Source organism: Sitodiplosis mosellana, unplaced genomic scaffold (genome assembly GCF_009176505.1).
Source record: "Sitodiplosis mosellana isolate CC-2019 unplaced genomic scaffold, AAFC_SMos_1.0 Smas_scaffold_61, whole genome shotgun sequence".
NCBI classification, from domain to species: Eukaryota; Metazoa; Arthropoda; class Insecta; order Diptera; family Cecidomyiidae; genus Sitodiplosis; species Sitodiplosis mosellana.
Window position 1 is genome coordinate 728,373 of NW_022595303.1, and position 14,655 is coordinate 743,027.

Sequence of the window (14,655 nt, forward strand, 5' to 3'; positions counted from 1 at the left end):
AAAAAAAAAACGTTTCGAATTTTTTTTTTGATTGACAGAACAAGTGAAAAAATCTAACCTTTCACTTTTACTTCATTGCTTCCATGATTTAGATGACGTGTCAAAAATACGATCTTTGATCAGCGAAGGAATGAATATGAGTAATAAAATTGATAATGGACAAACTGCAATGCATATAGCCGCTGAAGAGGGTAACAAATTTCTATGAATTATGTTAATTTATCATTCAATCAATTTTTTTCCTTTGCCTATTGCCTATGCCAAAATGGTAGAGTTGTTGCTTGATGGTTTGATAAACATGAACATTGTTGCTGTATCATTCACCTTAAAAGTTTTGTCGTAGGCAACATCGGTATGATAAAATTATTGCTTGATGATGGTGTGAGCCCGAACATTGTAGATGGTCATTTTTCCACACCGTTTCACGTTACAGCACAGACAGGTAATTTGAATTCTTTATTCAATCCACAACCAATTTTGATCCAATTACATTTGCAGGACGTGAGGATATAGCTCAAATCCTCATTGAAAGCGGTGCCAAAATCAATGCTCGGAACATACAAGCGTGGACGCCATTGCACTATGCAGCTTTGTGGGGTAATTTGTATGAAATTTTACTATAACCAAATCATTTGACTTTTATCCGTTCAAACACTAGGACACGCAAAGTTCATTGAACTACTTATGTCATGTGGCGCTGATGTAGATGTTTATGATTTGAATGGATGTACACCACTCCACATTGCAGCTTTGAATGGTAAATGAACGCTTTGCTTTAACTCAAAAACCTTTTTGTGATCAAGATATTGTGTTTTCAATTCAGGTAAGGTGGATGCCGTCCAGCGTCTCATTGAATTTGGTGCTTACATCTTTGCCAATGATAACAAAGGGTTAACGCCATATGACTATGCAAGATTGAGTAGTAAGTTGACCCTGGTAGCTGAACTCTTAATTTAATTTAAAACTCAATCAATTAACTTTAATCCATAAATGAAAATCAGGTATAAACTATTCGCAAATGTTGGCAATACTGGAAGAACATGAAATGGAACTCCTAGGTAATTACACAAAAGTGCGAAATTAGTCTATCATAATGATTTTCATCACATTGGCATCATCAAGATGTCGTCTCGACCCTAGGAGACGATATTGTAAAAAGTAAAACGCACTTGAAATGAAAATGAAAGTGAATATGTTTTTGGTTGTTCCTCACTCTAATTTGTGAAATAATTGACTAAACGATGCAAATTTCCATGCTAAATAATTACCTTCTGTTTATTTCTTAGCTAAATTATTGGTTTTAGTACTGCTGTTTGGTTTTATGACTGCATCTCTGCTGGTTGTATTCAATCAAATTTATACCTCACTTCAGTTTTACAATCGACTGCGTAAAGGAGATTCGATCGGTCATGGCCATTTTAGTGATGTATATAAGGGAGAACTTTTGCCAATAATTCCATGTTTCAAAACGAAAAGAGTTGCAATAAAATCGGTCAAGAACTGCAATGAAACTGACTCAAAACTAACGGTATGTTTTGTTTAGTATTCGCTTATTGACTTTGATATCTGTCGTTCGTTTATTGATGACATCTGTATATTGATATCTGTCGAATAGGGAACAACTGAACTATTGGCAGAGATAAATATTGTAAAACGTTTGCCCAAACATCCTAATGTGGTTCGTTTTATTGGGGCAGTCACTAAGAACCCTCTCGAAGGTAAATTTGAACACATATGAAACTCCAAACCATTGAAGCAATTAAATCTTTGATTTTCATCAGGCGAAATAAAGATCGTTTACGAGTTTTGCCCATACGGTGATCTCAAAAGTTTTTTGAAGAAAAATAGACAATCTGCGGTCGATCAGAAGCAGACAACATCGAGCCAATGTGGGTCAAAGGCTAATGCAACAGGAATCTATGGAGCTAAAGCTGAACGAATTGATGAAGAAGAAGGTACGCTTTGTGAACAACATTATTGGTAAGTTGTGTGAATTTTTTCTAAAATTGTTTTCATTTCTCGCTAAAAAAGGTTCACCTCTAACACCCACCTATCCATTTACAACAACGGATCTACTCAATTGGTCCGCCCAAGTGGCAAAAGGATTACAGTTTTTGGCTTCAAATGATCCTTCTATCATACACCGTGATCTAGCTGCTCGAAATATCTTACTTTGTGAAAATAAAGTGGTGAAAATTGGTGATTTCGGTCTGTCACGGAGACTGAACGGGAGTTATGTTTATGTAAAAACATCATGGGTAAGAATGACAATGAACGACAAATGGTCTTTGAATAAAAATTGACTATCAAAGGATTTTTTCAATTTATAGGCTCCAGACCCACTCCGATGGATGGCCATTGAATCACTGCCAGACGAAGATGAACCGAAATTCAGCGTAAAATCGGATGTTTGGTCGTTTGGTGTTGTACTTTGGGAGTTGTTTTCAGAAGGAGACGATCCATATTACATCTCGAAAGAAGACCTGTCAGAAGGCGTCCGATTGAAAAGACCAAAAAAAGCTACGAAAGAAATGTGAGAATCGAACAGTGTACACTTCATGAGCTGAGAATTTGTTACGAAAACGTCGAATAATAATGATTTCAATGTTCGCAAATAGGTATGATCTTATGATGTCTTGTTGGGAGGAAAATCCAGAGGATCGTCCATCGTTTGATAAGTTAGAGGAAATGCTTTCGCAAATTTATCTGAATGCTTTGAATGGTGATGGAGACAATGATAAGGATAAAAATGAAGACATCCTAAGGAGTGTGAGAGTAGATGATCTGAAGTTCAATGATAGAGCAAGCCTGATTTCAGATGCAACAGAGGATGATTCGCCTTCATAGTCAGTACCAAAAGCTTTTTTTGCTTCCATTGCACGCTTGTACGGATTTTCGATGTAAGGCTAAGCAAAGCATTTTAGTTTTTTGAGCCGTGATAATAGTAAAAGTGTAGTTCTCTCTTTGCGTTCGATGGATTCAAGTTCTCTCTTTTCAGTGAACATACATATATTCACATTTCACTTTTGAAAACATTTCGCTATTATTCTAAATGTTTCGTATGAAGACTTTGGATGAAGAGGGGAATGTGCAAAAGTTTGTGAAATATTGAATTTTTCATTTAAATTTATAGTTTATTATAACAATTATAATTTGGATAAAAAGAATTATATTCGCAATCCAAACTTTCCTAAACCGTTGTCCCTACTTTTTATACGAAAAATTAAAGACGAAATTTATCTTTGAGTAAAAAAAATGTTTTTTAGTTTTTTCATCCATTTTATTTATTGAGCCCATTTAGGAAAAAAAACTCTTTATCGCTCTTTTATTTTCGTCGAAATTGAATAGATGTTTCGTAGAAAGATTCTTCCGGGTGAAAATGATTTACATTTCGATGAAATTGCAAATAGCCGCTGATTCGAGTTAAAGTCAGAAATGATAACATATATAGTATGCATTGTATACGTTATTAACATTTACGCACGATCAAACCGAATGACCGACCGTTTGCGTGACTCTTTGTCAGAAGCGATAACACAGATAGAATGCAATTTGACGAAACTATGAATAAAAACAAATACAAAATTAAAAACAATCCGAATTGACAGCTAATGGGTATTACTAGTCTGGCAATACCAGATGTTGATAGAGCGAATTATGTAAATATATACTAGATTATGACCGTAAAAAAAATAATGATGAAATTCGATTAGTGCAAACAACTCTCAATCATGATTTGAGTTTCGATTCAGATTTATTTCAATACATATTTGGACTTCGTCGAAATTGAATCGTTATTAGATTGGATCGCCACAATTGTAGTGTGAATGTAGTGTGATTTTTGTTGCAATTGATTGATTGTCAATTTATTATTCGTTCAAATTCAGTTTTTCACTTTAATTTTCTACGATTGTGATTATGATTTGTGTTACTTTTGTTTTTACATTATGATTGTTCGATGTCAGTAGATGATGATCGAGATAAGGGGTAAGTCATACTCTTGAAATTGTAATTCGGAGCAATTTCATCATTTTCAGCAATTTTTTTCTAGATTCCAAATATCGAAAAATAAAACGAATGAGCTAAAAAATGCTATCTGGCGGGGTAGGTTTTATGCAATAAATGCAGTTTGACAAAGAAGATCAATTTTAAAATAGCAAAACGAGTATTCTTTTCATATTTTTGGCCCCAAATGACATAACTTCTAAGGCAAACAATTTGCCACGATTTTGGTTAAAACATGCAAAAAAATAGCACGTTCATTTTCTCTGTCAATCAAATGAATAAATGTCATTTTTTGCTCCGTTATTTCCATGATTCAAACGATCTGTCAATAGTGAAATGTTTGATCAGCGAAGGAATGAATATGAGTATTCAATATTATTTTGGAGAAACTGCAATGCATTTAGCCGCCGAATGTGGTAACACATTTTTAATCAAATATTTGTATATAACATTAAATTCATTTTTTTTTTTTGCTTAGGCTCGGTCGATATCGTAGAATTGTTCCTTGATGATGGTGTAAATCCGAAAATTTTAGATAGCAGTAGGTCTACACCGCTTCAGCAGCAATGCGTGGTAATTCGATTCTTTCTTTAGCTAACCAATTGTTTAAATTTAATTCACTTGAACAATCCAGGACATGTGAAGGCAGTTGAAATCCTTGTTGAACGTGGCGCCAATCAATATTGAAGCTAAAGATTCTCGTGAATCGACATCACTTCACATTGCAGCTGAGTCTGGTAAATGGAGACTTGCTTTCAATCAGAAAAAGTCTCGTGATTTAGATATACTCCGTTTGCAATTCAGGTAAGGTGAATGTCGTTCAGCGCCTACTTGATTTCGGAGCCAACGTCGATGCTAGGGATAATGACGGGTTGACACCATATATGCGAGCAGATAGTTTGGGTAACTGAACTCTTACTTCAAATCAAAAGCAATCACTTGACTTATAATCACTGTCGCTTTTTAAATCAGGCTATGCGTATGACCCAGTTTTAAGAATACTTGATGAATATGCGTAGATGAAACTCGATCGGTATCTTAAGGAGCGTGAGAGTAGATGGACTGAAGTTTAATGATAGAGCAAGCCTTAATTCAGATGTAACGGAGGAAAGTGGCTCCAGTTCAGGCTATGATTCACTTCTTAATCAGTTCATCATTTCTATCGTAGCTTTACATAAAAGACAGAATAAAATCCACAATTTTAGTTAATTTCATAATTATTTAAACTAATAATACTTCCATTTGAAAAGAAAATTGTCGAACATTAGCTTTCATTGTCAACAACAAAATCGCATAAAAATGACATCATTCACAATAATCAAAAGAGAGCTCGACACTGCTTTTGAATTGAGTCAAATTTTGAGCCCATTTTCGATCTCAATGCTTTGCTAAAAGAAAACTAATTTGACGCTATCACACGCTATCAGGCGCTATCAAGTGTTTTTTCTTCTTGTTTTATACTCGAAACCATTTTTTATCAAGTCTGGTTAATAGGATCATAATGAAAAATGTTTCAGTTGCTAAAATAGACTTAATTCAGGCTGGGTTGACTTGTCTACTGTTGCGATAAGCATTCGACTATTGCCAATCAACTCGAATATAATACAGCTCGTTTCCCCTTTATGTAATAATTTAGTCACTCGAGACGAATGAATGAAACGAATTCAAGAAAAACTCAAATCAGATGTTCTCGTTCTTTCTTCTCTTTTCGTTTTAATTCGTCTCTATTTGTAACCTTTTTTAATGATTAAATTTGATCTTTTTCTTCACACAATTCTGACCTTATTCCAAGATTCAGTGTTTGAATCAATCTATGAGCAAGCACACAATTCAAAAGACAACCAAATGATTCGTTTTTTTTTTTTCAATTTTATTTTCGTATTTTACATTTTCATTCTTTTTTGTGTGAGTGTGAATCCAAAGCGAACGGATTAGACGGCACTTCATTGGGCTGCAAATGCACTGACAACAAATTCCATGCCACTTGATGAAAAAAATTCAAAGCAATTTACACCATGGAAGAATATTTGATTGTACAAATCTTTTTTTGCAGCCCAATGAAGCACGGTCTACTCGTCAATCGGTCTAAAATTCACATTCACATATTACATCTTGAAAGTAATGAAAAAAATAAGCTGGATACTCTTTCTTTTAACTCATGGTTTTTGCAAAAGATTACATTTCCTCCACACTTTGTGTGTGAATAAACAACAAGAAAAAAACTGGTACACAACTGATGCTTTGAGAGCATACTTTGAAGATATTACTCATGAAATGACAGCGATGGAAATGATTTGATTCGAAAGTGACGAGAAAAAAAAGAAAACTCTATCATGACGAAATCTCATTTGGGATATGGTGATTGATGGTCCGAGGCTGGAACTTCAATATGAGATGAAATCCGTTTCTCGGGCCCTCACGTTCACACTTTTCGGCGTTGTGATGACCAATTTTTTGGCTGTCATATGATGAATTGAAAAGTTCTCCCTCTTCAACTCGCGGCATTCATTTCGATTCTTCTAAAAGGAAAGAAAAAATATTTCAATTTTTTGTATATTGAGATTTTCAATGATTACATAACTAATTTTGAAAAAGAAAGTACATTTTTCAATGAAAAAGTAAAGTAAAGATCTTAAACTCACCCAAAATTACTCTAGTCCGATCGAAAATGATTTTTTAATTAAAATGTAACTAAAATGATATGTTTGTAACATTCTAGTAACCTTTGTTACTATGATGCCCTTGCACATAAAAAGTGCTGTGCACTGAGATCACTTCGAATGTGCGACCATTTCCAAGAAGAAATGTTTTTCAACTGAATGTTCCGAATTAAGCATATCAGCGACTGATGTCAATTGCCACATGAACACATCTATATCAAGTTCTTATGTAATGTATGAAGTCGGTTAAAAAAATGTAGATTAAAATATCTCCCGTTCCATATTATCCATGTTGAAACATCATTTCTTTCGTAATGGGAACCAACTATCAAATCAGTTTATGACACTTATTTATAAAAAAAATGGGGAAAGAATAGCCGGTAAACGAGCAATTGTTATCATCATTGTTGACCGAATATGAATCCAGACGACCGGCCGACTGCTCTCTTTTTTTTAAATCAAAGTAGAATGGAGGAGCAAAAGAAGTAAGCAACTATCGCGCAAAGTGAGAGTTGCTGTTGCTCGTGGCATGAGTGGCATGCGATGTGATTACAACACATATTTATGATGGTAGTGAATATAATTTGTCTCGAATATGCATACTTGAATATATACAGGCATGCCATTTGTCTAGGTTTTATCTGGTCGATGATGGTTCTACTTCAAGCATCGCTTGCTTTTGCACAATGTGGCAATAAGAATATAAGATATTCATGTATTTTGATGAACAAATAGAGAATTAGAAGAATGTGAACCAAACACAAAACAATGTGTTGCTCTGTGGCCCCGCTATGAAGTTGATTGCATTAACTCAGACATTATGATGACAAATGTCAGCGAGAGATGTATCACACAGAGATACATGTACAAATGTAGCACGATGTAGCGAAGCTTTTGTTTGCGTAAAAATTTACAAAAAATTATTTTCCATACATGAATTATGTACATCAAATTAAAGGTATTTCCTTCCTGTACACTTTGCTGATTTTCAAGATTTGGCCAGATAAATTGACTCTCGAACATAGCAAAACTTTTGTTCGCTAATTTAACGAACATTTTACCGTTCAAAACTTTCAGACGTCAATTTATAAATATTTTCTAATTTTTATATTTTTATTCATTTGATTTCGAAGTCAGTAAACTGTATATAAATTGATTGGAAAGAGAAAGAAAAAACCTTGTTTGAAAAATAATTTTTCATAGACTTTAGATAGAAAAGAATTAAGTAATAGCTGCGTTCGCTCAATCGTTCGTTGATATGCGTACGCTTTGTTGTTTTAATTAATTTTTTCCTGTAATTCTTGCCGTATTTTTGCATTTCTGGTTCTTTTTTACTTGTAAAAGTTCGACTTTTCGTTTGGCGCTAAATTGAACTCAGTCACTTGAGCTGATGATCAACCGAAAAGTGACTACCTGAGATTTTTTATGCCATGTGTGCGTACTTTACAAGTTTATTCATGTTCAAATCGATGAAACTTGCAATTTTGCATAATTTCAGTCGTTCTTTGGGTGTTATTTTGATTTTTCAATGCAAGCGAAAGGAAACGTTACGATTAGATGTTATTTCGGGATATTTTCACTAGTGCGCCCTTTCATAATCTGTATATTCAGTCTCCATAAGAAGCAATGTATTAAGCAATCATCTCTCAGATCGAACCTTCATGAACATATGAAAGCATTGAAATCGATGAAGAAGGCTTAGTTGCAGCCGCGGCCACATTTTAATATGAAAAGCAAAAGGGCAAAAAAACATCAAGGAAATATTCGTAGACACAATATAGTTACTAAAAACCATTTTTATTGATTGATGCCAGCGAAAAAAAAAGTCTTGTAAAACGTGGTCACAAGAAGTTTTGTTCACTAGCGTCTATCGTGGAACAAACAACTAAATGCAAATTAAATTCTTTTTAATCATGAATCATTTTACTAATATTATATTGTGTTTAGATCTAGAAAACTTTTTCATAAGATTACTTGGGTTAGTATATTTAAATTTATTTCGCTGATCAGCAGATTTGCTGTTTATATTTGAAAAAAAAAAAAACAAAAATACTATTTTTTCGTGAGAAAAATAAGAACATCATGCTGATATAAACTTATGAAAAAGATTTCTTCAGAAGGGTGATGTCATTCGAATTGAATGATTATTTGTTGCATTCCGTTCTATGCTATGGAAACCATACACACAGAAAACAGTACACAGGCGAATACGATAGACATGAATACCATCTATTGTGTTCGAATACAATAACACAGTGCCAAATTAAGTGATAGCACCATTTCGGGTGAAATGCCATTCAATTCACAATTAAAATAATTTACGCTGTCGAAGTAAAAAAAAAGATCTGTATATAAACGAAAAAACGAAAAAAAAAACAATTTATGATTTCTATGCGTCAACTTGAGTGGATCGTTTAATCATGTTGTCTGTGTAAGGCGGCGTGGCGTGGTGATTTGAATTTGAACAAAAAACATTTTGTATATGTATGTGGCACTTGCAAGTGAACAACGTAAATATTTCCAACCATGTGAAAAAAATCTGGCTGATTGGTTTTTTATGGACGATTTCCTTCTACAGCATCATTATCAGCAGCCATGTCATGGAATGAATCAAGTATATAGTGTATACAAATACCGTGTTGAATATTTGTAAACTTTCAGTAGGCGTATGGTTCTTGTTGTGCGTGAACGTATTTCAATCGATATTTTGTCGCTCCGATTGAATTTAATTCTTTAATAAATACTTCAATTGTAACAAAACACAGTATTACTTTTCCCTACACACCGTATCAAGGGAAAGTATAGGAATTGGTCCCGAAAACTTTTAAAGAGTAAATTTGAGTGCAAAATATAAGGAAATAAGTAAATCAAAAAAAAATTCCATACCTTTTTTACTTAACTTCGTTTAAATTTAGAAAAAGAAGAAAAAAATGGAAAAAAATAATGCACACACTTTTTGCGACTTTATGACCAATCCACAACATTATAATGTGGAAAGTGATGAGAGTGTTAAATACCAAATCGACAACAACATTCAATATTCACAAAACCTGACCACTGAAAATAAAGCAGCTGTAGAGGCGTTCAAAACTTTTTTTATCAAAAATTATCAGCAATTCAATCAATGCCAACAAAGAATTCAAGAATTGAATAATGTTCCAAGCACAACTGAGATTGAGGATCAAAAACGTGTTTTGATGGATGAAGCAAATTTCATTGGGTCGTGTATTATTCAACAAGGTGGCCGAATCTCAACCTCGATTCAAACCGTCAATAATTTGTTGAATGAAGCACAGCAAATTCTCATTGACAAACGATTGACCATGTGGAAATATTACCAAATCTTAGCCGGATTCGGCGATAAAAACATAAAACCCGAACCTGACTCGCACAACAAAAATCCAGAGCTTCAAAATGCACTTGATAACATTCAGACACAATTTCAAGGATTATTTAAATGTGCCTTGAGTGCAATGCGCATGTTAGACATTATTCGTAAATGTTATGGTCATTTGAATTATGTTGATGATTTGGTAGCGAACGCATTTGGTGATATTACAATTGTGCTAAAAAAATTGATTCAGTCGAGTTTTATCAAAGACCAACAACCACCTCAAGTTATAACTGAAGGCACAAGGTAAAATTCTCACCTTTTGAACGAATCATATCGATTTTAAAGTAATCAACAGACATATTTGACGACTAATTGAAACAAACTTTTGTTATTTTTTAAATGCTCAGATTTGAAGCCAGTGTTCGCGTTCTTTTGCCCAAATACATTGTTATCGCCCAAAATCCACCAGAGGTTAAAGTTTCGTTTTTATCGGGTGAGTTTTTCTTGTCGTCGATATTTTGAACATTTTTTTCAACAAAAAAAGAAAACATTTAGATAACATATTATTTGTTCCTAAGTGTTATCTCCTAATGTCGCTTTGGTAATTTTGATTTTGTGACTTACAATCCAAATAAAATTACTTGAAATGAGTTTGTGACCACTTTTTCCAATGAAAAGTCTTCACAAAATAGATATTGAGGCAGAAAAAAACAAACAATTTCAATTGTCTCATTCAAGTTTAAGTTAGAAATTAACTGACAAATCGTGGGTAAATGCGACAGAAGAAACTTTTATCAACATTTTCCATTTCTGAATTGAATAGAATCACAAACAAGACAACAACAACATCAACAACAACGTCCCAAAAATGCGAATTCGGGTAAAATCGATATGGATAAATGCTGTTTTAAAATCAGTTCATCGAACGATCGAACGCGTTTAGAATGCCACTTAAATAAAATGAAACTGACAAATATTAAAAGAAATTCCGAAAGAGGAACCAACAAATCTGTAATGGATGAAAAGTTTTGTCTGCTTTTCGAAACCGATCTACAAATGTTGGGACCTATCAACTCGTCAGTTCGTGTAAGTTTCATTACCGAATATGTCAGTTAACCAAATGAAAAGGAATTCGTTTTGAGTTTTGCTTATTCGTCTTTTCCTTTCGTTTCACTTTTTTCATTTTTTTCTGTTTTACGTCGTGTTTCAACAGGTGTGGACCATGTCAGTTCCGGTGACGGCTGCATCGAACGTATGTCAAAAGAGAGATGGTTTGGCTACCATCGCATGGGACAATGCATTCTTTGAAATTGGTCGAACTACATTTGCTGTTCCAACTAAAGTGCACTGGTATCATATGGAACAGGCGCTAAGCATGATTTTCTACCATCAAACTGGCTGCTATTTGACAGCACATCACTTGCAAAGCTTGTGTAAGTATCACTTAAGCCGATATTTTTACATTTCAAACCTTGAAAATTAACTGAAAATGGCACTTGCAGATGAAAAAGTGTTTGGCCCATCGCCAAGGGAACACCGTTCAATGTCGTGGGAACAATTCGGCAAGGCTCAACTGCAACCACATACGGATTTCTCATTCTTCACTTGGTTCTACGAAGCAGCGAAACTGACGCGAGTTCATCTCAGTGAACAATGGAAACTTATCGCAGGATTTATTAGCAAAGATAAAGCCACAGAAGAGCTCCTCAAATATGAACCGGGTACATTTTTGCTACGATTTTCCGACAGTGCACTCGGTAAGTAACACATTTTCATCACCATTATCTTTGAATCTCATATGATCAATGTTTTTGTTGGCTTTGAATTTTAGGAGGCATTTCGGTTGCTTGGGTTCAACTCAATGCCTATGGAACAAAGGAAGTTAAACATATGCAACCCTTTGTTCATGCGGACTTTGAAAATAAGGAAGGTGGAAAAGAGTTTCGTTCGATTGGCGATCTTATTAAAAATCACCATAAATGTACACATTTGTATCCTGGAATGATTCCAAAGTATAAGGCATTCGCTGAATACTTCACACAGCCAAATGCAACTAAGAAAGGATACGTTCCAAAACAATGTGAGCTTAATTTATTTAGTAAAAGCGGCAAATTTGCAGGAAGAAATATTTCAAATTCTTAATTTCTTCACTCCATAGATACATTTTTAGCACCACCTGAGGAAAATGAAGTATCAAGCTCCTCTTCTCCAAGTTCCGCTTCACCAAGCGTCTCTTCACCAAGCGTCTCTTCTCCAAGCTCCCCTTCACCAAGCTCCTTTTGTCCGAGCTCCCCTTTTCCGAACCCCTCAGTTTCGAGCTTCTTCTCTCCAAATAGCACACAGAATCGGCAATCACCATCACGGTAATTACTGATCATATTTTAATTGCTACGGTTGAATGTGAATTGTGTAATAATGTTCACATGATTTTTTTTTTTCATGCATTTATAATATGAACCCCAACTATAGTTCGGATTACATAGATGACATCATTAAATACTTGGAAGAGCCAATGGACATTGATTTTTCAATAATGTTACAAACCATTACTGGCAATTAGACCATCGAAGGAAAGCTGATTTGGACACATTTCTTTGAGAAATGACGTAGAATATATAAACTTATTGCCATAACAACAAAGCAACTGCCAATAACATCTCAATTCCAACTAATTGGATCATTGAATGTTTCGGCAACTTTTTTCAATCGTGTGTAGCTTTCCTAGTATATAATCAACTTTACGGCGACACTAACAGCTTTTCTGTATAGTTTACACAGTACACACATACGAAAATCATAGTATTTTGGCAAATAGCGTAGAAAGCTGTTAGCGTCGCCGTAAAGTTAATAATATTCTAGTAAAGCCACACACACGATTGAAAAAAGTTGCCGAAACATTCAATGTGTTGGAATTGAGATGGCATTGACTATTATGTGTCAAATGACTTACATTTGAAATGTATTGTGGCACTTTCGCTATGGTAGAATATTAAATATTTTCCTAAGCGATTATTTTGTTAGCAAATATTTAGACAATTCAAACAAGATGGCTTTGTTCGTATATATAAATATATAGGAAATATTCGTTGTAAGACACCAAGACGCCGTTTACACGGGACAGCATGAACCTGCCATCACCATATTGAAAGTGAACATTGTCGTTTGCGTACACAGTGTCACACACATACACAACCATCGAAAGTGTCCGTGTACTACGACAGTTTCATGCTTTCCTTGCCTAGAGGACCGATGTCGTTTTTGACTCACCCAGAACGCGAGCTTGATTCAACTTATCGCTTATTGAATTGAATGTAATGAACTTTACCTAATACCTACTTTTGACCAATAATTTTTTCAATTTTCCTTGTTTCCGTGCAAAAATGCAAATATTCCACAAAAAATCCTTGTAATATTGGTTGCGGTATCATACTGCAGATTTACATTGTGTTAAGTAATAATATAGTTATGCCCACGATATAAATAGCACCATTGATATTTGTATGTCCATTATTCATTGTCCATTGATCACACTAACAAACAACTGTATCATGTGCTCATTTCTTGGACTTTGCATTCACGTATCAATATCAACGATAAGATTACCGGTCGATACAAAGCATAACATAACATTGCTTCTGGTTCCAAAAATGGTCAATATATCGTTTGATTAACTCTTTTTTGATCTTAAGAATAATACTCTTCTAATATTTTTACGCAAGTCAATGTCTGACATTTTGGTATTTCCGTTTTAAATGGTATTTAAATCGTGGCCGCAATCAATTTGGTAAATAGTTTTATTTTATTCCAAGCAAAAGCTATAATAAAACCTAAAACTACCTTTTATTTTGGGCAAGTATAAATGACGGCCTGAGAAGAAAAACCTTTCCTACAAAACCTGTGCGCAGAAGAACACAAACACAGAAATTTTTTAGTCAAAAGGCGAACAGCAAATTTGCGAGCGCAAAAACCTAATATATTTACAGCGAGCGCAAAAGTATAACAAGCCTACTAGCATGCTGTAGTATGTATGAGTGTGTACCCGTTGAATGCTAGTTAACGACTGTCTTTATTGTTTGCTCTTATATGATAGTTACATTGTCACAGGCATACTCCGAGCATGTATATGGAGTTGCAATACATTACATTTGGTACGGGCGTCTAACTCCATCTACGGATTTTTCCAGTAGTTGTGAATCGAGTAGATATAAAACGATTTCAACTATTTTTGGGCGAAATTATCTCGAAAATATACAAAAATGAGTTATTTGTTATACGAACGCTCAAACGGCTACCGGAAATGTACGCGCAAATACATGCACTCGAGTGTATGTTAAATTTATCATCTAGTAACCATTGCATGTCTACTGAATCAGTGCGTACATTAACAGTAGTCATTTGAGCGTTCGCATGACAAATAACTCATTTTAACATACTTTTGAGATAATTTCGCCCAAAAATAGTTGAAACCGCAACTCAATAGAACACAACTGCTGGAAAAATCCGTAGATGGAGTTAGACGTTTCAAATACGTCACGTTCTCGTTATGCGTAGAACAAACAATCAAATGCATTCTAAATTACTCTAGGGGCATTTCTCACGAAAAAAATGAATGAATTCTTATAAATTTTGAAAAATTTCTTCAATTCGGTCCGATTC

At 34.4% G+C, this 14,655-nt stretch overlaps 3 protein-coding genes across 4 annotated transcripts in view; all 3 read left to right on the forward strand.

Annotated features, from left to right (window-relative positions):
• The window catches only part of LOC129570531 (integrin-linked protein kinase-like), a 4,023-nt gene extending 896 nt beyond the window's left edge, over positions 1-3,127 (forward strand). Inside the window, exons 5-15 of the mRNA XM_055450181.1 lie at positions 93-191; positions 344-442; positions 499-597; positions 659-757; positions 824-922; positions 1,287-1,528; positions 1,616-1,718; positions 1,782-1,955; positions 2,032-2,258; positions 2,331-2,533; positions 2,619-3,127. Of these exons, the coding sequence (XP_055306156.1) occupies positions 93-191; positions 344-442; positions 499-597; positions 659-757; positions 824-922; positions 1,287-1,528; positions 1,616-1,718; positions 1,782-1,955; positions 2,032-2,258; positions 2,331-2,533; positions 2,619-2,847 (1,673 nt within the window). The 3' untranslated portion in view covers positions 2,848-3,127. The remainder of the gene's footprint in view (positions 1-92; positions 192-343; positions 443-498; positions 598-658; positions 758-823; positions 923-1,286; positions 1,529-1,615; positions 1,719-1,781; positions 1,956-2,031; positions 2,259-2,330; positions 2,534-2,618) is intronic.
• Positions 3,128-3,761: 634 nt separating this feature from the next.
• Positions 3,762-8,715, forward strand: LOC129570579 (ankyrin repeat domain-containing protein 39-like). The gene is made up of 5 exons (XM_055450245.1): positions 3,762-3,987; positions 4,052-4,104; positions 4,338-4,421; positions 4,484-4,578; positions 4,640-8,715. The coding sequence occupies exons 1-5, from the start codon at positions 3,959-3,961 to the stop codon at positions 4,646-4,648; spliced, it is 270 nt and encodes an 89-aa protein (XP_055306220.1). The 5' UTR covers positions 3,762-3,958; the 3' UTR covers positions 4,649-8,715.
• A 504-nt stretch (positions 8,716-9,219) lies between these two features.
• Positions 9,220-13,842, forward strand: LOC129570580 (signal transducer and transcription activator-like). Of its 2 annotated transcripts, none has more exons than XM_055450246.1 (8): positions 9,220-10,302; positions 10,407-10,492; positions 10,823-11,085; positions 11,213-11,432; positions 11,502-11,756; positions 11,831-12,079; positions 12,158-12,362; positions 12,469-13,842. In XM_055450246.1, the coding sequence occupies exons 1-8, from the start codon at positions 9,596-9,598 to the stop codon at positions 12,557-12,559; spliced, it is 2,076 nt and encodes a 691-aa protein (XP_055306221.1). In that variant the 5' UTR covers positions 9,220-9,595; the 3' UTR covers positions 12,560-13,842. The 2 variants fall into 2 exon arrangements, with proteins under 2 accessions (XP_055306221.1, XP_055306223.1); XM_055450248.1 differs by having other exon boundaries at positions 11,834-12,079.
• Positions 13,843-14,655: the final 813 nt, after the last annotated feature.